The following is a 24,858-nucleotide window of genomic DNA, read 5'->3' on the forward strand; positions in this document are numbered from 1 at the left end:
AATTAATTGGTTATGGCCTGCCGGTTCCCGGGGTCTTGACGCGCTGCGTGAGTTTGGCCCGAGCTGGCCCCCCATCGCAATAATGTCCTGGCCCCTGAACACATATTACCATGTTTTTAAAAACGGTTTATGGTTTGCTGGCACTTATATTTATTGTAATAATATAATGCAGTGGCTGCAGAAAATGTGGTGAGTTTTGTAGTGCAAAGTGTGGTTGGACATCATGCACACGGTCACCACAATGTAAACATGCACACCGTTTTCAAAAAGTCAAATAATTTGAAAAAAAAATAAGTTAAACAAATAGATAATGGATAACATTTGAACAAAGCCATAATGTTTGTGAAAATAGGTGTAATGATGTATAAGAGGTTTATAAAAATGTTGAATAGCTGGACTAAATGTGGGAAATATGAAAAGTTGTAATGAGGCGTACTTAGTCTGACCCTTCAGTGTTCTTTGGTTTTTGGTTGAGTGATCATTACTGGACGCGTGGCAGCCCTACCTGACAGCTACCAGCCTACTCACCAGCACTTCTACCTCACCCCCATGGGCATTGGGCACTCATGGGCCCAAGCCATTTCCAAACAATCGAACAATATGCACTCCGAACCATCCCGAGCAGGAGTGATCCCTCTTTCTGCTTTCCTTACCCAAATTTCTTCCATGATAATTAAGGAAGTGTTTCCTTGCTCCTTGGGGGGCAAAGCAGAGGGGCTCTTTAAATGTGGCCACGAAACCATTTGAGAATCTAACTGTGTGATCAAGGGCTACATAAAACAGTGAATTGTCTTGAGTTCATGCACTACAAGAGCAACAACAACAGCAACAACCATTTGTTGTGTTTTAATTAAAGGGTTTGTTGTTCTGTTGAAACAATGGATCAATTCAATGTAGCATCTGTCTTCTAGAGGTGTCCGCATTGATGTGTTAGTTTTTACTTTGGGATTAAATATTTAGCAAAATTAGTTCAATACGTTCAAATATATAGAATAGCAGAACTAAAGGGATTCAGTCCAAACCATATTCAAAGGGAGGTTAATAAGTAAAACAAGAGTAATGTAATATTGCTGTGAGATTATGGCTAAGGCTTAAAAATGATTTGGAAGTAACTGATAGTATTACTGGTATTTGCATGTAGGGGGCATGACCGCAATTGGTATACCTGTAGTTTTTTAAAGGTTATACAAAAGTAGCAGCAGAATAAATTGCTTAAGTGAAGACACTTACGTTAATGGATTTCCTCAACATTAGGTGTTTCAATTCAACACTTAATTTTTGTTTTTACAATAACTTTTAACATTAAAAATATATTTGTAACTATATTTGTCTATAAGATACTCCAAATTGTAAAAGGCCTTTATATTTAGTAAGTAAATAATTCAACTTCACTAATTTGTCTGTGTGTGTGTGTGTGTGTGTGTGTGTGTGTGTGTGTGTGTGTGTGTGTGTGTGTGTGTGTGTGTGTGTGTGTGTGTGTGTGTGTGTGTGTGTGTGTGTGTGTGTGTGTGTGTGTGTGTGTGTGTGTGTGTGTGTGTGTGTGTTTTTCAAAAGCAAGCAATATATTAATATACCCTGAAAAAATTGAAAGACACATGACATCGGAGAAAGTTAATATCTTGTTTTTATTTTTCCACTTAGCCAATTTGTTTTTCTCAAAGAAGAATTCTGCAAGAGAAGTGTGCTCTGCATCAACACCTTTAGCAGTTAGCCTCACTATCCCACTACCACCAGCAGAGGGCGCTGTTTCTCCTCTAAATGGGTAATGGACAATTTCATTCCATCAAAATAGCTTGTTCTTTGGCATCTGCTCTTTCGTTATTAATCTTTTGTAATAGCACAGCTTAAGGGAATGTAAACACAGCAGAAGTGTCAGGTCTGACAGAACTGCCAAAGCCCTAAAATGATCGGAGGAAGGAAGAGGAGAAGATGGTAGAGGGACAGAAGAGAGGGACAGGAGGATGCTGGGCTCACTGCTGGATTCTGCGCAGTGACTGCAGCTGGAAGGTCTGAGCATGGGAACCCCACTCCCTGTAGTGCTTGTACTCTCCACCATGACGGTCACACTCCATGATGTACTGGTAACCACGGTAACCTGGGAACTGGTAGCACACCCAGCTGAAAGATAGAGGGTATAGGACCAGGAAGGAGGAAGGGATCATTGCAATGATAATATTGAATGCAGAACCAGTATATACTTTTTTTTTTTAAATAGAGCTGCTTTAGATAACTATACTGCATTTCATCTTGATGTACATTGACTTTGCTCCGGTTGGTGTCTACGTAGCACATTGTACTTTGATCGAGGAATACCATAAGACACTAGACACAACCTATACAATATAGTTCAATATATTGGTGGAAGTAAAAAAAGATAACGCTAAATTATTATGCAATCGAAACCCATTGGTTTTCTGGACTACCACTTTCAATGTTTTTGCGTTCATAAGAAAATAAGGATACATTTCCACACAACTGAATGAGAGCGACACTTCAGGTGGACGGATACTCACGCTCCACTTTGCACCTTCATGGACCCAATCTCATTGTTGGCCCAGCCCATGGCCTGGAGGGAGGGGTAGTCGTCGTTCATCTCCCACTGCTTGCCAATGAAGTTCTCCTTCTCGAACACCACCATCTTAGACTCCTTGTGGCTCTGGAAGGAAAGGTGCACAGAGACCAGAATTTACACTTCCACCTAGGATGAATTCTGGACAGCACCAGATTATTCAGTCTGATGTTGAGAATGGGACTCTAAATAATATTATTTTAATCGATAATATGAAGCAAAGAAACGTCTTGGCATTTCCTCCAAACATGATGAGCAGAGGAAATGCAAATGTTTTATTTTTGGGACTCCATGAATAGCAAACGGGCGGCAGAGAGGAAGCGCCTGAGGTCCACGCTGATACTCACTGCAGAGCAGATGGGGCGGAAGGACATCATCCTCTCGATGTGGTAGGCGTTGCTGCCACTCCAGGACTCCCAGCGAGGGTACTCTCCCCTCTCCAGGACGAACTGCTGCCCGTTGAAGCTGGAGTGCTCATAGCCCACCCAGCTACATACACACGCATGCACACGGAGAGACGTAGAGACAGAGGATATGAGTGGAGGCTGCAGAACGAGAGGCTGCGTCTGTGAGCTGCTGAAGGCATTGAGTTGGCTTATCAAATATGGATTCATACTATTTAAGACCATGAGCAGAAGCTTTTTCTCAGGGGTAACTTTAGCTTGTTTTTTGACATGGCTTATTAATGAGCCCAGCCGATTGGAGTTAGGCCCATCGTTCAGTCATGCCTACGGGCAGACTGAGCGCACCTCCTACCCATTGGCATCGGCATACTACATCTAGACATGAATGAAGTTTATATTATATGTCTTATCCATGTAGAGGTGCTGTTTTATGGATGCATGCTGTCCTATAGCGTGTCTTCAGAGCATCAGACTGGACTCACGCTCCACACTCGACCTTCAGGGAACGGATGTTGTCGAAGCCACACTCCATGGCATTCTGACATGAAGCGGTGAACTCCATGCGCTTGCCCTGGAAGTGCTCCTGGTCGTACACAGTGATCTAGAGAACACACGCGTACGGAATGACACATTGAACCTGCATACCCTGATTGGTGTAACCTTATACCTCTATTGAATCATTAACCTTATTAAAAACACATACCTTCCATGGTCCCATTGGGTTGGGATTAGTCAAAGCCATTCTGTCACAACTCTTGTTCTGATTAATCTGCAGTGGAAAGAGAGGAATTACAAATTAGCCTACTTGCAAATATAAGGGTGTATGGGTGGTGTCGTTGATGTCCTTATACATAGGGCTATGAGGAAGTTAATCTGAGACAATGCAATAGAAGCCAAATGAAGCTGTGGAAAATCCTACATCCATGCAACATTGCAAAGCAAATCTGGGATATTGTCAAATGTGGAAAGTAAGTCAAATGCAATTGAATGAATATGCTCCACTATAACATCATTTACAAATGACGTGTAAAATAAAAGCTTGTTTTAATTAATAGCCAAAGTGCGAAGCATATGTCAATTGTACCTTTACTGAAACGGAATCGTTAATACTGATACCCTCTAAGGTTAAAAACGAAGCAATGTCAATACTATCATCCATCCAGAGGTGTCACTAGTAGATCAAGCCATAAAACAGCACCTCCCTCTACGTGCTAAAGGCTCGACAAAAACGACAAAGACACCTGACGTCCAATTATAACCTGACAGTGGCGTGCCTCTCGTGCTAAGAGCTGAACGATGTGAAGGGGCCTTACCTGAATTGGTGCACAGTGCTCAGAGTCAAACCATGTCCTGACCTGCGGACATCACAGGTCTATTTATACATGTCGGTCCTGGAAGCCCAGCAGGCCTGGGGCTCGGGGAAGGAGTCAGCACATTGCTTGGCTGTCCATTGTCTAGGACTGAGCCACCGGGCTTTGGGTTGTTGGCTGCAGGGACTGACCAGAGGGCACGGTGCCCAGAGCCGGTGTGGCCATCCAGACCCAAACACCCTCACAGCCTCTTACCAGCACAGGAAGGAGGAGGAGAAAAACATCAGTACGCAAAATATTAGAAATAAGGGAAAGGAGGGGCTTATTAGTATAGCATACATTCAATGGTAATGATAGTAAAACAGTAAATAGTGGCTAACAGTGGGAGGTTCATGCAGACATTGTGATGGTACTCACACATCAATCTTGGCCCATCTCGTCACCCTGTCTTTAATCTGAATGTGTGTGATCACCTCAGCTGACCTCACCCTTCTCCTTTCAGCTTTTCACGCATGTGCCTGAGCATGCCCAGCGCAGCCATGCGAGTAACATGCCTGTAACACAAAGGCCCGCCTCCCTACCAAGAGAATGCTACACACACACAGATAGACACACACACACACACACACACACACAAACACACACACACACACACACACACACACACACACACACACACACACACACACACACACACACACACACACACACACACACACACACACACACACACACAGTCATATGTACGTCCGTACGTCCGTACACACACACACACACACACACACACACACACACACACACACACACACACACACACACACACACACACACACACACACACACACAGACAGACAGACAGACAGACAGACAGACAGACAGACAGACAGACAGACAGACAGACAGACAGACAGACACGCAAACGCAAACGCACACACATCACATGCAGGAGGCGTATCCCAGGCAGGGGTCATGCTTTGTTTCAATCTAATGTTGAATAAATAAATAGATCATATAAATTGATTTTGTGGAATGTGTTGACAGGCAATTATAGCATATAGTGTTACCTTGGGAATCTTTGGATTTTAATGATTGCCTCATTTGATTCGATTATTTTTCACAATATAGAATGTCAATGAAATTACATTAAAAACATCTAAATGTTTTTAGTTTTACAAATAGTGTTGTCTGTGCTGCCTGAATATATAAATCTGACAATACGTTTAACATCACCATGTAACATACATGATCAGAATCGGATCATAGCATTACTTTTGACAAAAAAACAATGACAACATGTGCAACTAACATTTGCCTTGACAAATAAATACAACATAAAGTAACATACTAAAAAGGTAGTGGGTCCAATTCTTGCACATAATCGTGACTGCTTGTAGTTGTACCGATGCATACATCCACTGTCAACATATGCTTTGCTGTGAGTATGTATTGGAAGGCATATGCTCCCATGATGAAATGAGGGACAAACCCACCAGAGGTTACTACAGAATAGAGGGGAGGCCCCCTGAGGTCAGCACATTAACACACACACGGATCAAAGGCTTTGAGCCCAGCCACCGCACAATGGCACCGGCCCAAAAAGAGAGACAGACAATGGGGTCCTGCTGGAGAGAATACAAAACACAGAAATGATGAAATAAACACACAGGAAAAGAGAATGGGAACATAGCTAGGAAATCAAAAGTAACAATGTAACAATAAATAAATACACATACACACAAAAACATATTAGCAGGAGTAAGAATAAGCTTTGTTAATTTGATTCAATGATGTGTGTGTGTGTGTGTGTGTGTGTGTGTGTGTGTGTGTGTGTGTGTGTGTGTGTGTGTGTGTGTGTGTGTGTGTGTGTGTGTGTGTGTGTGTGTGTGTGTGTGTGTGTGTGTGTGCGTGTGTGTGTTGGAATGTGGGTGGGCACATTTGGGTGTGTGCGCACGTGGGTGTGCATTTATGTGTTTGTGTGTGTGTGTGTATGTGTGCGTGCGTGTGTGTCTGTGTGTGCGCGTGTGTGTGTTTGTGTGTGGACTGTGCTGCAGGTTTAAATGAGATGTGTGTGTTTCTGCTGACAGTGAGTCCCCACTGCTGCACAACAAAACAAGCGGTTGTGTCAGCGGTAGTGAGTCACTAGTGAACAGCGTGACCCATGACCCCTCTCATCTCCCCACCCCCCCCCCCCCCCCCACAATGCACCCAATTCCTCTCAGCCAATCAGGAGAGAGATTGCATGGAGCTATAGAACCTGGTTGGATATGTAATGTACATATATATATCCCTCCCCAAGCAGCCAAAGTACATCACTTCCCTACCATCGATCGCTTTGAACGCACACTGCTCTGTAAGTTTCAGCTCAATTCAGCTCTGTAGCTCTCCTCTCAGAAACACTTATTGGATTTGGAACTAAATATATATTGAGTGGATAGTCGAAATGTGATCTATTTGTGAATCTATATTTAAAGCTTCATTCTTAGCAAATAGAAAGGATCTTTCTGTATTTCTCGATTTCGGACTGTGGAGTTGGAATATTGCCGTCCAATGTTGGTTTGGCGGGAAAGGTCAGGTGTAGGACAGTTTCTATAACTGTCACATAATGTTGAGGTTGTAAATAATGGTGTTTGACCGAACACTGGAAAATTCGTACAATTTATGGATGGAATATGGAATATAACACATTCAGGAAGTTCAATCTTTGGCCTACTCCAATTTAAGGAAAATTAAACATAGCATCTATTTTCTACTTTGACCAATGAACATACAAATTTAGGAGTTGAAAATAAGACCCGAAATTCCACTGTAGACAAATCCTAGGTAACAAATAATTGGAGGCATATCGCTCAAATATGCCTAACCTGTCTAAGATATATGCATAAACACTGCTGTAAAACACAGTGACTGATATTTGCATGCTTTTTCAATAATGCTTTAAAACAGTGGCCAGAATATACACGTCTAGTAACCGGCAGTCCCCCTGTCTCTGCTCCCAAGACTAGATCACATCATGTCTCATACTGGAGCTCAGGGTAGCATGGGCAGCTCCTCCGCCATGGGGATGCGCTCTCACAAGGTAGGTCCCGCTCCTCCCACATCCACCCTCCGCTCATCCTCCTCACCCGAAGCCATGGGACTCCGCTTGAGAGCAACAGGGAGTGACGTGTTCATTTTGGTCCCCAGATGTACATCTACGAGTACGAGAACTTCCAGGGCCGCAGGATGGACCTCAGCGCCGAGTGCCGCAACCTGTGCGAGAAGAACTTCGACAAGATCGGATCCATCAGGGTGGAGTGTGGACCGTGAGTCAGCCAGTACCATCAACCCTCAAACCGCTCCTCAAAAACAGGGTTTGGGATCATTCTGAGCCTGTGTGCATTTGAATGTTGTTTGTATTCATCCTTATGTCCTTGTTCACCCCCCCCCCCCCCCCCCCCCTCCTCTTCACCAGCTGGGTGGGTTATGAGATGCAGAACATGGGCGGAGAGATGTTCATGCTGGAGAAGGGAGAGTACCCCCGCTGGGATACCTGGTCCAACAGCTACAGGTGTGACCGCATGATGTCCGTCAGGCCCGTCCGCATGGTGAGTCATTCTGCTCCCTTTGTCCGTTGTGGGTTTGTGTTGCGTTTTTCTTTCCTCCTATCCAATCGTTCATTCCTCCATTGCTTCTTCGTTGAATGCATCAAAACATTCCTCAATAAACATCTGCCTTGGACGTTTCTTTAGTGATAGGTGTGATGATGTTTGAATGAGGTTGTGAGGCTCAAATGAAAAATGATAGAAGACAAAAGCTACATTTCCTCCGCCCCACCACTAATATGTTCTGGTGTAAACATCCTCAACCATACGGTGTAACCAACCTGCTCTTACGTTATGGCCCCTGTAGGACCCCCAGGACCACAAGATCTGCCTGTACGAGTCCATGAACTTCGAGGGCCGCAAGATGGAGGTCAGCGACGAGGACATCCCCAGCCTGTGGTCTTACGGCTTCCAGGATCGTGTTTCCAGCATCCAGGTCACCGGTGGAACGTAAGCATCCTAGAAAATGCCATCGAATAAAATGACCAAAAACAACGACTTGAAATCAAACCACCATGACCCACGCAATCGCTCACTCTCTCTCTCTCTCTCTCTTCAACAGCTGGGTGGGCTACCAGTACCCTGGCTACCGTGGCTACCAGTACGTGCTGGAGATGGGATCTTACAAGCAGTGGAACGAGTGGGGCGCCAACCACCCCCAGATCCAGTCCATGCGCCGAGTGAGGGACATGCAGACACACCGCAGGGGCTGCTTCGAGATGAGCAACTAGAGACACGGCCGCAGCGGCAGGACAGAGGCGCCAGGGTGCCGCCGCCCTGGAGGACAGCCTGGGACCTGTGTTCTGTAGAAAGACTTTTCAGGGTGACAGCGGGAAAAGTGACAGCAAAGCTCTTTGTCTGAAGACCTCACACCATTTTAGCACAAATATGCATTTCAGAGAACGAAGGGGAAGGGATACGTGGAATTGGGCAGATGGAGTTGTTAAAATCGTTTGTGTTTATTAACGCAACCTGATTTTTTTTTTACATCTGCTTCTGCGAATGCGTTTCTTGCTGTATTTATAGATGAACCATGAGCCTGTTCTTGAAATTGTTCTCCTTCGACTGAGATGCACCGAGTTTAAGGGATGGACACTTAAGTCACTTACTTCACACCTTACACTACCATGGACAGCGCTCAGCCTTCCTCAACCCTCCTGCATTACAATCGTCATGCAGAAAGGGGGCAGTATACCCTAACGGTCTCTGGTCCATCAGTGCAACTACAGAACCTCGACATCTAGAGTCGTTGATGTAGTGTTAAGCCTGTGGTTCAGGCCTGTTGCATACTGCTGTTCAAGGTAGTTTTCACACCTGTTATGATCTTTTGGCTGACCTCCTCCACCTCATTGATGAGGCAGGACCATTAGAATCGTATTTTACACTTTCTCAGGGATGCTGGCATCTGGAAAGCAACTTTCCACTGAAAATGAATTAAATTAATGAAATAAAAAACATTATGAAGAAAACACTTTCTGTATCATTGGATTTTCTGTTTCATATTTACAACACATCTTCGATTGTCTTCAAACAATTGTATATTTAATTGAGCTGAAAATATAAATTCCCTATGACATTACATTAATTAAAAACAGATGTAGGCCTATAAATAGCAACAGCAACTAACACTAACTAACAATAAGATTAGATATGAGCGAAATAAATTAAAACTTAAATAATGATCGATCCTTAAGCAAGAAAATACCTAATACCTTTCATAAAAGGTATAGAAGCTATAGTGTGAAAAATGTCAGTATGATCTACGAAAGGATGGCGAAAGGACGGTGAGCGGGCAGCCTATCACCGCTTGAGCTGCTGGTTGCCCCACCAGGCGGCCACTCCGAGCGCTGCAGGAGTGAGGTGCATCGGGCAGACGTAGCCAACCAAATCAGGGTCAGTCGGTTTTTAAGGAGCCAAACGGACTAAGATTAAATACCTGTTACGAGACGAACGGCCTGCTTGAGTCGAGCTCGGAGCCCCGGTGCTGATTAGCATCCATAGCAGATCGGGAGGAAGGGGGAGGAGGCACGGAGAATGAGCTATTCTTGTAACAGCTCAGAAGCTGTGTGTATTAACAGCTCCAACTCCACTAAATCGGCCCGAGCTAATACGTCTAGTGGTGGCGACGGAGGCACCGAGAGCACCAGCAAACCTTGTCCCGATCGGCTGCAGCAAAACGCGCCCGCAGAAATGAAAGTGAAACAAGGCTGCAATTCGGACACGGGTGTGCCGAGCACCAAGGAAGATGAATTGCTCACAAATTCTATCATCTCGCCCGATGATGTGCTCGGGCTACAGAAGATCACCCAAAGTAAGTGAACTAACATTAGTTTAACAAGGATGGCTGGTCAATGCTTCTATATATTCGATCGTATTATATAGATCGTACAATAGTCGAGAATCCATGGTGCCCCTCGACCAGCTGGGGGGGGGGTCTTTAAGTGTCCATATTCTGCCATCTGGTTCAGAACGGTTCATGCGTCTGATGCCTGAGTGGCAGGGTACGTCGATACCATGGACAGCGACACTTAATAAAAGGAGCTGGAGGACGTACTAAAGGGCAAGTCGTTGTGTGACGTTAGATATATCAAGGAGTAACAGCTTGTTGAGTGATCCCCCTCCCACCCCCCCTTCTCCTCGCGTATAGGTCCATAACTTGCACGACATGGGGACAGCTAGTTACCCTGTTTAGTATCATCCTCACGAAAAACTGCTCGAGATGGTCAGTGAAAAGCCTGCAATATATTTAAACTAAGAACATTAATTAGGGATTAAATAATACGTCCGTGATCATTGTATCAAAATGTCCCTTAAAAACGGTCCATTGTCGGACTTGTCTGCCATATTGAGCAGTGGAACACTTCATTTCACTTCAGAGCAGTGACCAGCAGTCAGGCTATCACCAACAGAGTGGCCCGGGATAACACACACACACACACACACACACACACACACACACACACACACACACACACACACACACACACACACACACACACACACACACACACACACACACACACACACACACACACACACACAACACAAGCATCTCCCCATGGCACAAATCTATGAAAGCGTGCCAACACAATTGTGCTCACACATAGGCATGCACACAAGCCCACACACACATGCACACATGCACAAATACATGCACCCATACACACACACACACACACACACACACACACACACACACACACACACACACACACACACACACACACACACACACACACACACACACACACACACACACACACACACACACACGTACACACTCACACAAACAAACACAAAGACACACACACACACACACACACACACACACGCACACACACACACACACACACACACATGGCCCTGATGGTTGAGGGACCCCTTGGTGGAAATATATTAGCAGAACTGCAGCAGTGAGATATAAAAAAAAAAAAGATGGCAGAGTATAATGGCATAGTATTATCTCTACTCTCATGTGACACATTGGAAATTGTGGCATTTTGTATGACCAGATAAGCTTCAGTTCATTTATGATGTCGGAATCCAAACAGAATGTGTTGTTGTTAAACCCGCGGCTGCCATGTTGGAATTGGAACAACTGGATTGGCGAAAAAGGATGTTAGTTCACCTTTCATCCTCAGTCAAATTGAATGCAACACAACACACACATCAAAATCTCTTCCCTACAACACTTAACAGTGTTGTTACGTTCAAAGTTTTTTGATATTAAAGACAATTCAAATTAATATGAAGTCCTGTTGAAAACTGTCGCTCAAATAGTTGTACAAAATGTACAATTGTATACCCAGCCCCTACAGAAGCCTTCTTTTGCCATCGGAGAAAAAGATGAGTCGTGTGGGCTGGATGCTCATAGTATGTGTGTGTGCAGTGTGTGCGTGTGTGTTTGTGTTTGTGTTTGTTTGTGCGCACCCTTGAGTATTACCATTGTATTGCAATATATATATCTATATATATATATCGATATATATATGAATAAATTATATATATATATATATATATATATATATTATTTTTGATATTCTAATAAAGCAGTAGTATATACTATAAAGTAGCAGCATGCAGTAATATCCTCATCTTGTCATGGTTCCCTCCAAGATTCTCGTTGCACTGGTAAGAGATGTAGCCTTAAGACCTTAGCACCAGGCTGGGTATTACTGCTGGGCCAGAGATCACACTCAACCCACCACAGCACAGACCCGCTGGCTTTGTGACGCCATTAAACTGCAGAAGGTACAGAACAATGTCCCGCACAGACATAAAATACAGTCAGGTGTTTACCGTCCCCTCCTTCGACAACCTAATAAATCCACTGTGATGGTAGTACAAATCTTCGGGCACCCAGTAGGGAAGTAAACTATACTGGCTTATGATGTCCTGAAGTCACACCATCTCCATCTCAAACACCAGACAGCAGAATAGAGGCAACGGCCGAGGGGGGGTGGTTTCCGGTAAGAAGATGAAAGGTTAAGAAGACCATTGTTCAGAAATGTTTAAAACTGAAATGATTTATACGCTAACGGCTAACGATAACAGGAAGCTCTGGTTCTCATCGTAGCGCTTCCTCTCTTTCACTCTATTTCCCTCTTTACTATCCTTCCCTCTTTCACTCTGGTTCACCATTTCACTCTGCTAAGACAGACATTGAAATGACTGTATTGCTTTCCTGTTTGTTTTTTTTATTTAATGTTTCATTGCAAAATACATGGAAATTGTTTTAGAAACAGTGTCAATTAAAAAAACAGCGTCATCAGGCCTTCAGTCAGAACACTGATTCATAAAAAGTGAGCCCATTTACAATCAGTACAAAAATACTATGTGGCGCATGAGAGGAGGTTTTACACTAACATTATTTTAATAAATTAATAGAATACTATTCATTAAAATAAAATAAAAAAATTAATTAGTGTCCTTCCTGGACACTTCTCATCTTCTAATTCCCATTCTGATCATGTGTCATATATTATAGAATTGAACCACAAACTCTTTTCTGATTGAACAATTCAAACATTATGTTAAACAGCTTCACCCTGACCTATTATGTCATTACTTTAATAGTTTTGGGAGAGCACATCAATTCTGCCTCTGAAACCATATCCAACGATATGTCCTCAGGCGGCACCAGGCATTGACAGCACAACGACCCTCTCGTCTATTCTCTCCTACAAGCTCGAGGAAGATAAGAGAATCAATCTCATCTGCATTCAGCTGCTAAAACCTTATCCTCTCCATGAACCTCACAGCATGCCAGTCGCCTATAGGCACCTGATATGAAAAGGAACAACCTCTTTTGCCATTTACATCTGCGCCCTGGTGTTATGCAGGGTTAACACGTCCGGTCTCTCCCTACCGCCGTATCTTAGTCTGATCCAGGCTCCAACGCCAGCATATTTGCATGCATCTCCTTCGCATGTGTCGTAAACCAGCTGCCATAGTAATAATTTGTAGAGAAGAAGAAAAACATAATCTGGAGCCAAACCCTGTGGCAGAAAAGTCGCTAATTCTGGACCTAATCTCAGGGATTAAGGGCCTATAAACGGAAGCCTGCCGGGTCTGTATGAATGCTACTTGCGGATGTATGTTATGTCAGACATTATGTGCCTTTATAGCCACACATCATTCTAGAACATGTCTCCCCTTTGCAATGGCTGCCAAAGGGAATAACTGTCCTTGTGTTTATTTAATTAAGCATGTCTTCATATATCATGTACGTCTAAAGACCTGTGATTCGTTTCCTTAGTATGTTCTCTTAAACGTGAAGAACCGAAAACCATTTGGAAACCATTCTGCCTACTGGAATATGTTCAAATATTTAAAAGTCGGTTAACATGGAACCAATCCAATGGAGGTAAATTGTTGAGTTATGTCAGCGTTGCCTCATTCCCTTCCTAATTTACAGTATGGGCAAGCGCCAGAGACTTACCAAAAGCAAATCAATTCAACAAAAAAAACTGCGACTTTGTGTCCCAGTCACTGAGCTGGTTGGTTCACAGCGGCCAGGTGGACGAGGAGGAGTGAAACGACAAGCTAATCCAGCTGGCACACCATCACAAGGAGGGTTGCTAGGTGACAGTGTTAAAGGAAGTGAAGTGGAGCACTTGACGTGTGCACGCTGGAGAAAATCTGTGTGTGTGTGTGTGTGTGTGTGTGTGTGTGTGTGTGTGTGTGTGTGTGTGTGTGTGTGTGTGTGTGTGTGTGTGTGTGTGTGTGTGTGTGTGTGTGTGTGTAAATGTCTGCAAGTGTGGGCAAGTGTGTGTGCAAGTGTGTGTGTGTGTGTGTGTGTGTGTGTGTGTGTGTATTTAAGTGTTTGTGTGCGTGCATATGTGTGTGTATGTGCAAGTGTCTGTGTGTGTTGGTACATGCACAGTTGTGTGAAGTGCATATGGAAAAATGTTTAGCCTCTTGCCAACCACAAAAACAACCCAGGCAAATGTTCAGAAAACCTGTTAGTATTGAATTGATTGGATAAAATGCATTTCCAGTCATATGATGAGGCGTGACATGAACTGATCTGTGTGATTATGTATTACTAGGATGGGTTTCTCTTGCAGTCTGCCAAAGTTTTGGTTAAAGCGTGTTCTGAAAACAAGCATCTCCTTTGTGTTTAATGTTTAATAACAGACGAAGAGACACAAAATGATCGATGGCAACAACAAACATGCATGCTTCAATGTCATATCAAACACTCTTAGAATTGTCAATGCTCTTGGTACTGGATAAAGCCATAGGTGTTATATTTGTGTACAATTTTCAAATAGATAACAATGTCATTTGAACCTAAAGATAGTGAGGTTAACACTCAGATATACTGCAGCTAAAGATGTGTATTTACATTTATGCATGGTCAATATCTCTTTAACTTTCTATCCCTCTCACTCTCTTTCACACTCTATCCCTCTCTTTCTCTTTATCCCTCTCTTTCCCTCTCTTTCACTCGCTTGTTCTCTCTCTAGCACATGCATTTACGTGCACAGACATACATTTTCCTTGACAGTTGTTATCTCATCCAATATACTTTACTTTAGTCCTGTAGTTGATTTCTTGAGTAAATGTCAGTGTAGCTAGAACCTCAAATGATTTGACGTGACTTCCTGTATTGCATAATGACCAGAGGGCTCTGGTCAACAACACCACATGGTGGTGTTGTTGTTGCTGCCTGCTGTCAGCCTGTAAAGTCTGACATAGCATTTTGATAGAACAACTTAGAAGCTGACAGGTTGATAACGCTGTAAACATGCATGTTCTAGTCTTACATACCATACATACAACAATTGTAATCTTTATTTGAATAAGATGAAAGATTGGTGGCTGAGCTGGCTTATAATTATATATAATATTTCAGATGGCACAGTTAGAGATGCACCCTATATAGGATAGAAACATCGAGTCATTATAGAGCACAAATGTGTATGTGAGGCAACAGCATGGACCCTCTTTTTATTGTGTTTGCTAATTATTAATGCTAATCATGAAAATGATGTGATTCATATCATTCATCTGATAATTTTTGAATCTTAATGAATTCCGGAGGCTGTGTTCTTTTATATCATAGGGTAACGTCCTTCTGCCTTGTGCCTTTCTGTTGAAATGTGCATTTCCTCTTATAGGAAATGCTTATTATTCTTGCCTTTATTTCCTCCTTTTTTGTTAATGATTTAGCAGATGTAGCCTCCAGTCGGGCCCAGAGTTTTTTGTTGCTCTCCAGTGTTATTATCAGAAGGATAAGCCGCCCATCGGAATAAGAAGCAGAACTAAAAGGCACTGCATCACACTGCAACCGCCTAACCCTCTTACGGTGTGGAGGCAACAGAGAAATAGTTGCCATTTGTGAGTCAGAGCGGCTTACATGGAAATCTGTTGACACCAAGTCCAGCAGGCATGTGATGTAGTCAGACCTCCCTTATTACCTCCTAGTTCAACTGGCTGAGATTTAACCAGTGAGAAGATCACGTAACAACTGGTGTCATTGCATGTGAAGAGCAACGTAGCATAACGTATACACTATAATACATTACTTTATCACCTGAGGGTCTACTGAAGATACACTCGCTGGAGTGTCACAGTATGAGATTAGTTTGCTTGAATAAAATGGGATATCAGATGAGACCAAATGTATAAATATGTGAATGTTGTAATGTGAAACAATAAAAATAAAATTGGGAGAAAGTTTGATACAGCTGAACTATTTTTCTTTTGGTGTATTATTTATGCTACCATTAATGTGTGTTGTACATAGATTTTAAGTGAAGGGATGCCAATTTGGTGGAGAGCTGTTTTGATGATTATAATGATGATACCTCCGACCTTGGGCAGGATCTATGATCATTCGTAACGATCTACAACCAATAACCGTTAGCACTACCCTGGGAATTGAGTTTCTGGACGATCCAAATCCTTTAAAGAAACATGTGCACATACACAAACACACACGCACACACACACAGTCTCAAACACACACACACATTCACACCTAACCTAAAAATATCCCCTAGAGATTGGCTAAAGCCTGTTTGGCCCATCTGCTTCCAAGCTCAACCTAAGAGAGAGAATGTGTGTGTGTGTGTGTGTGTGTGTGTGTGTGTGTGTGTGTGTGTGTGTGTGTGTGTGTGTGTGTGTGTGTGTGTGTGTGTGTGTGTGTGTGTGTGTGTGTGTGTGTGTGTGTGTGTGTGTGTGTGTGTGTGTGTGTGTGTGCCTTTGTGTGTGCCTTTGTGTGTGCCTTGTGTGTGTGTGTGTGTGTGTGTGTGTGTGTGTGTGTGTGTGTGTGTGTGTGTGTGTGTGTGTGTGTGTGTGTGTGTGCGTGTGAGTTTATTGTGTATGCCAATCAATCCACGTGATGGTAAAACAAAATAAGCCTCTTAGTTACTAACCCTACCCCGTCGGGAGCGGCAGTGGAGTCTCTATGTCCCTCAATCTCTCTCTCTCTCTCTCTCTCTCTCTCTCTCTCTCTCTCTCTCTCTCTCTCTCTCTCTCTCTCTCTCTCTCTCTCTCTCTCTCTCTCTCTCTCTCTCTCTCTCTCTCTCTCTCTCCCTCTCTCTCTGTTTGTCTGGCTAACTCGCACAACACACATCCATATTGTTAATACAATTTCATGTTTTTGTATTAGGGGTGTTCTCACCCTGGTGTGAGGTTCTGGCAGGAATAGAGCAGAGGCTGGATTACACTGGCCCTGGTAACCAGGAAAGGGTAGTTACGTCAACATCCCATCTTGAACTATTGGACCGGTGAAAATAGCCTTACCGTGCATTCACACCAAAAGCGCAGGCAGGCCGCAAATACATACAAAGTCAATGCAAAGACGGGAATTTATGCAAATCTTTCGCCTGCCAAGCTTCAGGTATTATTGGACACAATATAGAGTGTTTTTGTTTAATACCCCATGATGATACATGTGACTTAGTCTTTGCACAGTTTTCTATGGGACACATTAATCTATGAGTAGATGCATCTTTGAGACATAACATAGGGATGCAAGCTTACTACCAGCTGACCTAAGGGTGAATGATACTTAGTTCTTAAACACTCAAAGGACTAATCCCGTAACTTAGTCTAATAGCGTTTCGTGGTGTCATAGATGTATGGGAGACTGCCATGCATTGAAACATATGATCACATTGAATACATGCTTGCTTGTCTGTTTTAGATTACCTCTGCTCTCCAGAGCAGAATGTCCACATGATCGACTTCACCAGGTTTAAGATCCGAGACATGGAGACCGGCACAGTACTGTTTGAGATTACCAAACCTCCAATGCCAGGTGAGATTGCTACCATAGCTGGAGAGGAAATGCCACAACATCAGTGATGGGTTGATCTTAGAAAAGTATTTTGTTGCATAAGAAACAGATACATTATTATTTAATTGAAACTTGAAATCAAACTAAAATGCAGTCAATGTTTTGTCCATTGTGGTAGTAGATCATGGTATTGGGTCACAGGTCAAAATATGGATTCAATGATATACTCTCATAGAAATAGATCATGTAATCCTTGTGTGTTTCTGTAGCGGGCTGTAGAAAGGACTGTGACCCTAATGCTGGCCGGTTTGTTCGATACCAGTTCACACCGGCCTTCCTTCAACTACGGCAGGTTGGAGCCACGTAAGTTTGGACAACGAGTGATAGCATCCCATTGAAACCAAAAGGTGTGTTAGTGTGTGGCATAAAATTGTAGATGGGTCATATGGCATTGGAAAAGCAGGTGTTAAATAACAAATTTAATATATTGATAGAGAATGTGTTCAATCACAACAATAAAGAAAAAATGAATACCCATTCATCCACATTTCAATAGGCCTTCACCTCTTGTAGCTATGTTATCCAGGTGTTGTTAGTGTAAGGACATTCTTAACAAACCTGATGACCTACATCATACTCCTAGCTTTTTCCAATAAATCAAAACATCAGAGTCAACTCCCTTAAATTTACTTGATGGAAAATAAACACTTATTGTACAACACTTATGTATACTTTCTAACATATTGTCAGTATAACCAATTTTAATCACTACCATTTATTAATTCAAAACTATCCATGCATTTTCCAGACTTAGAAGTCTCAATGCTAACCCATTGGTATGCTATGTTTTACTGTGAACTGGTTGCACCGAGGACCCTTATCAAACAGCAGTGTACTCACGTTGTTCTCTCCTCTGCCAGGGTGGAGTTCACGGTGGGAGACACGCCCATCAACAACTTCCGGATGATCGAGAGGCACTACTTCCGCGAGCAGCTGCTGAAGAGCTTTGACTTTGAGTTTGGCTTCTGCATGCCCAGCAGCAAGAACACGTGTGAACACATCTACGAGTTCCCCGCGCTGTCTGAGGATATCAGTGAGTAGCTTGGCTGTACACACATGTGTGTGGGTGCGTATGCGTGCGTGTGTGTCTGTGCACAGTACACACAGACAAACATACACACACAGACACACACACACACACACACACACACACACACACACACACACACACACACACACACACACATTCCAAAGACACACACAGAGATGTAAATAAGAATAAAGGCATGTACAATAACAATACTAATGCAGTAAAATAATTAAACGGTGTGTATTGTGACGAGTGTTTGTTCCTACCACCAGTGCGAGAGATGATCCTGCACCCTTATGAGACGCAGTCCGACAGCTTCTACTTTGTGGACAACCAGCTGGTGATGCACAACAAGGCCGACTACTCGTACAGCGGGGGGGCGTAGGGGCCCCGGCGTGACACCATGAGGATTATTATGATTATATCACTATTATTCTGCTCTGACTGACCCAATTCAGAATATAAGCCTGTGTCACCCACATGACAGCCGTATCACTCCATGATCCCTCTCTCACTCCATGACCCCTCTGTTGCCTCATGAACCTGTATCACACCATGTACCCTGTATCAGACCATGACCCCCACATCGCCCCATGACCCCTGTATCCCTCCATGACCCCTGTATCCCTCTGTGACCCCTGTATCCCTCTGTGACCCCTGTATCACTCCTTGTTATTCTAGCGCTAAACGAAATCCAACTGTATAGAAAACCAGCGGTTGAGGACTTCCAAGAGAAGAGCGCATGCTTAATTCAGTGAACTCTGACATCACCTCTTAACCATCCACCGTCCCCCCGCCACATCCTGGTGGATGCCCTTAAATACAGACTCTGTCCTATGGTATTTGTTAGTTTGCCTTAGTGTGTTTGCATACAGTAAGTATCCGTGTGTGCAATCGTATGTATGCAGACACACAGAGACACAAAGTCATAGTATAGCCATAGTGTGTGTCTTCTTCGTGGGTTTTACTTATTGTAGGTTCAATGTCCTGTTGACCAGCAGAGGAGGCAGTGAGGTGGGAGGTGAAACCATAAAGCTAGGTGTGTGTCGCCTTCATCCTCAACCCACCTCTCACATCCCAGATCAACAGCATTGCTTTTGTTCTTCTTACTCCTAAGGGAAGCTTGTCATTGGTCAAATATCTAGAGGGCGCATGGAGAGGAACATGTTCACTTACTCATGTTTTTTTCAACATTGGAGTAGGGCGAAGGTCAGGTCACATAGATGTCAGGGTATCACAGAGAAAGGGGAGGTACTTTGTTGATGTGGATATCTTGTCAGGTCTTTATTCTTACAGTAGGATGTCAAAAAGAGTTTTAAATAGACGTTTTGTATAGTCAGATCAAATGAATAGTTAATGGTCAAAATCTGACGCCTGTTTTGATATCCAGTGCATATTCAGTATTAATAAAAAACTATTTTATTTATATTAAATGTGATTAATATATAATGTATTTAAAAAAAGACATGTACATTTGGACAGTTTCGATTCCATCGCTGCAATAAACGTGTGATTTTTTGGAAGTTTGTGTTTCTCTTTTCCATGATGACCACATACACAAACCTAAAAAAATATCAACATAACAAAACATAACAAAAAAATATAGGCAAAGTGCAGACTCGAATGATTTCTGCTACAAATGTACAAATGGACTAAATAAATTCATGGAAGAATGGACTCAAATTGTATGTTGTACTGCAAAAACATTTAGTAAAATTCTTAAGCGGTTATTGAGGTGTTACAGTAAAGTGGGTTGGATAAGAAATGCCCCCAAAAGTATAAAACAATTGAAGATTTGTTGTTCATCAAACTGATTTGATCAACAGGTACACAAATATATTTGACTTGACTTAACCCACATAGCATTGCAAAGATTAAATTGGCTTTCTTACAATGACAACAAAGAAACAGAAATGACAGAATTGACATTGGATTTACATTGTTGAGATAATGCTAAGAGGAGCTGGTTTATGAAAAAGTGCTGAATGGAGTGCCAGCAGCATCGTCTATGTTTAATCTATTTTTTCAGTAATGCGGGTGCATCTAAGCCCTCCCTACCACATCTCCTATTTTCTATATTAAGGTAATAGGAGTTGGGCATGAAGTCAAATAACCCGCCAAGCTCTCCACCCCTGAATACGTCATGGGATATAGGATGTGGTGCTGTTCAGCGACTTCCCCACTGTCCAAGGGGCCGTCCAATACCACCCTTTCTTTCCCTAGACCAATGGCAATGTCCTGTGAGGTTTGATTGACAGAGGCCTGTAGACTGAGATTTTGGATGTGGTCAATGGGAAGTGAAAAGGTGGTGGTGGTGTTTGCCAGTGCATCGGGCACCAGGCTGTCGTCTCTCAATTCCTCCCACAAGTGTCCTAAATAAGGCAAAAAAAAAAACTGTACATAACTAAAGTAAACAGAGAAGACACATTAAACCCCACACCGTCATTGCATCGCATGGCCACAAGAGTTCACTGTTATTCAATTGTATTCCCTTGCATCTAGACTGGAGTAAGGTCCGACCAACAGTGTGCGTCATAGCCAAGAGCTGAGGTAATTCAGACGAAGGAATTACTGATGCAAATAAACAAATTCATCGCCTCACACGCGCCATGCAGGGACGAGTCACATGCAGTGCAATTGAACCGAGCAGAGGCTGTTCCGCCATCACCATACCTTGGAGCTGCAGGTCCGTCAGACTGGGGTTGAGCGCGTCCACGTCGTAGCTGCCGTCCACCTCGAAGAGCGCATCCTGCACACTCCCGGGGACGACGGCGTAGTCCGTGTGTGCCGAGGCGTGGTAGAGGGGCAGGATCTTCCCGGAGCTCGGGCCCCCACAGGCCCCCGCGGGGCCGGAGAAGGGCTGCTGTCGGCAGGGGGGGTAAAGGGTTAAGTGGGGGGCCGCGGGGTGTGGGGGGGTGGGGTGGGTAAGATAGCCACATTGCTGGGGAGGGGCCAGGAGGGGGGGATAGTGGGCCGTCGCGGCGCAGGGTTCCCGGAGATTGGCGGGGTGGAGGGACATGCGCGTCCTGTCGTAGAGCGGGGAGCGTTTGGCGAGGGAGGGCTGGCGCTGTGAGGTCTTCTCCGGCTTCTCCCGCAGGAGACGGTCCAGGTCTTCTGGGGGAACCCAACGCAAACACGCACATGAAGTAGAATGGAGTAGCTTGATTTGAACAAAACACCCTGGATAAACTGATGAGGACGAGGACCTTATATCGCTATATCATATCGACGTAACTGTAGTTACAACTCAAGCCACTAGAGGCTGCTATCCTACATAGTGCAGGTTTAACCAATTGGGCTTGCGGTTTGCAGTTACCTGGCCTGGCCATGCTCTTGCGGACGGTGACGGGGTCTTTGCGACGCCACTTTTGGAGCTCCTCGTGCATCTTGTCCACCTTGGCCGGGTTGAGGGCCCAGAGGCAGCCCTTGCGGGAGGAGTTCCCATTCTTGTTCTCCACCTTCTCAAAGCACTTGTTCAGAGAGAGGTTGTGACGCACCGAATTCTTCCAACCGTCCGGAGCTGTCTAAATGAAGTGGAAGGCAATTCATGTTTGAGTGTGAGGTTCGCACACAGATTATAAGGAAAGAAGACAAGGCTAGGCAAGTTTGTTTATTTAGCACCCTTCAATCACAGAAGAACAGAAACACTGGCATCCCATGCTCGATTTAGAAAGGAATGATTGTGCAGCACCTTTTTTTGGTAGTTGATTGTCTCAGCCTTATTTGCAAATCATTTTGGATTAAAGTGTCTGTGAAATGCCAAATTGTTGGGGGGGGGAACGTTTATAAGAGGCTCCCTATGTAGACATGGCTTATTTTATAGTAATGCAACTTGTCCGTCCTGAATGACTTTCCATAAATAACACAAAGGCCTGCAGCCTATTGGTTGAAGTGAAGCTGTTTCTGAAGAAGACATTTTAATAGGCCTTCGTGAATGTTAAACTCCAAAATTTGATTTGATTCCAAGGATGACGCTTAATGTGAGTTGTAGATACCTGTCGTCCTTGCGGATATATATTTTGGTTTTATTGAAGTTCAAATCTGGGTTCACAACTGCAGCTGTCTCCAAATACAATACCATACTACTTACTTACTTTCTTATGTTGCTTCATAGTTCTGTTCCACACCCATTTTTAGTGATAATAAGTTTTTGTCTAACATTGCTTACGTCATAATGAGTGAGGCCCTGTTAATACCAACAACTTTTCTAAGAGCTCAATTAGCAGTGGGTACCTTAAAATAGGGAAAGTGTTCAGTCATGAAGTTGTAGATCTCACTGACAGGAAGGCTCCCTGTTTTGCTGTTCTTCAGAGCCATGAAGATCAGGATGCTAGAGGAGGAATACAACCACAGCACTGACACCCAAGTACTCTGCCTTTCTTCATTTGTGCTTTCATTTGTCCATGCATGCATCCACTTTTTGGTGTTTGACTTGATGTTCACTTTAAGGTACAAAGAACACCACATGGGTTTGTGAGCGTCACTTTGCAAAGTCTAGTGAGCCATTCAGAGTCATCCACGCTCAAAAGTCCCCTTTTATCAGAATCTGGTAATTCAGAATATTTCATGCTTCACAAAGAGCGCCAGACAGATAGATAGATAGATAGATAGATAGATAGATAGATAGATAGATAGATAGATAGATAGATAGATAGATAGATAGATAGATAGATAGATAGATAGATAGATAGATAGATAGATAGATAGATAGATAGATAGATAGATAGATAGATAGATAGATAGATAGATAGATAGATAGATAGATAGATAGATAGATAGATAGATAGATAGATAGATAGATAGATAGATAGATAGATAGATAGATAGATAGATAGATAGATAGATAGATAGATAGATAGATAGATAGATAGATAGATAGATAGATAGATAGATAGATAGATAGATAGATAGATAGATAGATAGATAGATAGATAGATAGATAGATAGATAGATAGATAGATAGATAGATAGATAGATAGATAGATAGATAGATAGATAACCTGTATGAGTAGATGGGCTTGGGAAAGACAGATTGGCTCGGGGCTTCCTGGTGTGATGAAGTGGAGTGACATTCAACAGACGTTTCAGAGTTGTTGCCATTCGTAGAATGAACTCTTGATGAAAACTATTGAAAGCACGCACACACACACACACACACACACACACACACACACACACACACACACACACACACACACACACACACACACACACACACACACACACACACACACACACACACACACACAAATTATAATATCCTCTTTTTTTTTTTATCAAACACACCAATATAAATGGTCCATAAAAAAAGACCTAATAAAACCTAATAAAAAAAACTTTTTCTCAAAGTAATGAGATGCAACGGCAGGATCAGTGCTCTGGATGTGCTTGCTGGCACTTGTCGAGCGCAGAGTAATAAACGTGCATACTTTAACCCTAAACTCTGGTTCCCTGAAGACACTGACAATCGCTGCATTCAGATCAAGTCGACGTTGCTGCTCCACTATGTGGCCGCTCCCCATGGGGATCGCAGCGCTCCAACTGCTGCTCACCTGAGGGCCCGGCGCCTGGTACGCACCCTGGCTGGGAGTCAGGTAGTAGGGAGGCTCCACTGGTGTAGCTGGTAGTGCTGCATACGTGCTTTGAGGGCCCTGCGCCGCAACAATGAGTGATTAATCCTCTGTCGTTATAAGACTTACTCTGTGGTCTTAGAGAGAGTGCGAGCAACCCTGGGTAATGCTCAACAACCCTGGGCGATGACAGGGCTCAGGTTCTTTGGTACACTGTTGTTCTGTGTGGGTTTGAAATTGTGTGTGTGTGGGTTTAAAATTGTGTGTGTGTGTGTGTGTGTGTGTGTGTGTGCATGTAGTACATGTGTATGCATGCTTACATTATATGCACACGGGTGCCCCTGCGCAGGTAGGTGTGTATGTTTTGACGGAACTGCGTATGTCGTTGATCATTCATTTCAAGTCTTGACAGACGTAATCCTCTCTTTTCTAGCGTTGCACCTAACCCAGGCCCTCTGAAGGGGCAGCCCTGTACCATGAATCGCTCCTCCCACAGGCCATTGTACGGCTCCCAGAAGAACGGGCTCTCGCCGGCGGCGGGGCAGAGCCGCGTGGCCGAGGAAGCACCGGGGCTCCGGGGCTC

The 24,858-nt window shown here is 43.6% G+C and overlaps 4 protein-coding genes across 5 annotated transcripts; 2 read left to right on the forward strand and 2 right to left on the reverse strand.

The window, feature by feature from the left end:
• Positions 1-1,606: 1,606 nt before the first annotated feature.
• Positions 1,607-4,507, reverse strand: cryba1a (crystallin, beta A1a). 2 transcript variants are annotated; one of them, XM_060075957.1, is made up of 6 exons: positions 4,287-4,507; positions 3,677-3,742; positions 3,456-3,574; positions 2,917-3,058; positions 2,514-2,656; positions 1,607-2,118 (listed from the first exon to the last, which is right to left on the reverse strand). In XM_060075957.1, the coding sequence occupies exons 2-6, from the start codon at positions 3,713-3,715 to the stop codon at positions 1,971-1,973; spliced, it is 591 nt and encodes a 196-aa protein (XP_059931940.1). In that variant the 5' UTR covers positions 3,716-3,742; positions 4,287-4,507; the 3' UTR covers positions 1,607-1,970. The 2 variants fall into 2 exon arrangements, with proteins under 2 accessions (XP_059931940.1, XP_059931938.1); XM_060075955.1 differs by lacking the exon at positions 4,287-4,507 and adding an exon at positions 4,058-4,180.
• Positions 4,508-6,525: 2,018 nt separating this feature from the next.
• Positions 6,526-9,333, forward strand: crybb1l3 (crystallin, beta B1, like 3). Its single transcript, XM_060075958.1, has 6 exons — positions 6,526-6,633; positions 7,281-7,359; positions 7,467-7,585; positions 7,735-7,867; positions 8,172-8,314; positions 8,427-9,333. The coding sequence occupies exons 2-6, from the start codon at positions 7,294-7,296 to the stop codon at positions 8,593-8,595; spliced, it is 630 nt and encodes a 209-aa protein (XP_059931941.1). The 5' UTR covers positions 6,526-6,633; positions 7,281-7,293; the 3' UTR covers positions 8,596-9,333.
• Positions 9,334-9,697: 364 nt separating this feature from the next.
• unc119a (unc-119 homolog a (C. elegans)) lies at positions 9,698-20,228 on the forward strand. The gene is made up of 5 exons (XM_060075954.1): positions 9,698-10,175; positions 17,523-17,636; positions 17,885-17,978; positions 18,536-18,708; positions 18,978-20,228. Exons 1-5 carry the CDS (start codon positions 9,899-9,901, stop codon positions 19,088-19,090), a joined length of 771 nt encoding a protein of 256 aa, XP_059931937.1. The 5' UTR covers positions 9,698-9,898; the 3' UTR covers positions 19,091-20,228.
• On the reverse strand, positions 19,905-24,589 carry foxn1 (forkhead box N1). The gene is made up of 7 exons (XM_060076214.1): positions 24,578-24,589; positions 24,258-24,356; positions 23,706-23,830; positions 22,939-23,035; positions 22,022-22,229; positions 21,379-21,819; positions 19,905-21,077 (listed from the first exon to the last, which is right to left on the reverse strand). Exons 1-7 carry the CDS (start codon positions 24,587-24,589, stop codon positions 20,779-20,781), a joined length of 1,281 nt encoding a protein of 426 aa, XP_059932197.1. The 3' UTR covers positions 19,905-20,778.
• Positions 24,590-24,858: the final 269 nt, after the last annotated feature.

Source organism: Gadus macrocephalus, chromosome 16 (genome assembly GCF_031168955.1).
Source record: "Gadus macrocephalus chromosome 16, ASM3116895v1".
NCBI classification, from domain to species: domain Eukaryota; kingdom Metazoa; phylum Chordata; class Actinopteri; order Gadiformes; family Gadidae; genus Gadus; species Gadus macrocephalus.

Coding starts and splice junctions, on each gene's coding strand:
- cryba1a (XM_060075955.1), bottom strand. CDS start 4,132: ATGGATGATAGTATTGACATTGCTTCGTTTTTAACCTTAGAGGGTATC. Junction 3,059..3,455: donor CTGAAGGTCGAGTGTGGAGC/GTGAGTCCAGTC, acceptor GTGTGTATGTAG/CTGGGTGGGCTATGAGCACT. Junction 2,657..2,916: donor TCCGCCCCATCTGCTCTGCA/GTGAGTATCAGC, acceptor CTTTCCTTCCAG/AGCCACAAGGAGTCTAAGAT.
- crybb1l3 (XM_060075958.1), top strand. CDS start 7,294: ATGTCTCATACTGGAGCTCAGGGTAGCATGGGCAGCTCCTCCGCCATG. Junction 7,360..7,466: donor TGGGGATGCGCTCTCACAAG/GTAGGTCCCGCT, acceptor TTTGGTCCCCAG/ATGTACATCTACGAGTACGA. Junction 8,315..8,426: donor ATCCAGGTCACCGGTGGAAC/GTAAGCATCCTA, acceptor TCTCTTCAACAG/CTGGGTGGGCTACCAGTACC.
- unc119a (XM_060075954.1), top strand. CDS start 9,899: ATGAGCTATTCTTGTAACAGCTCAGAAGCTGTGTGTATTAACAGCTCC. Junction 17,979..18,535: donor CTACGGCAGGTTGGAGCCAC/GTAAGTTTGGAC, acceptor CTCCTCTGCCAG/GGTGGAGTTCACGGTGGGAG. Junction 18,709..18,977: donor CGCGCTGTCTGAGGATATCA/GTGAGTAGCTTG, acceptor TCCTACCACCAG/TGCGAGAGATGATCCTGCAC.
- foxn1 (XM_060076214.1), bottom strand. Junction 23,831..24,257: donor ACCAGGCGCCGGGCCCTCAG/GTGAGCAGCAGT, acceptor TGCTTTCAATAG/TTTTCATCAAGAGTTCATTC. Junction 23,036..23,705: donor AAGCCCATCTACTCATACAG/GTTATCTATCTA, acceptor TTCCTCCTCTAG/CATCCTGATCTTCATGGCTC.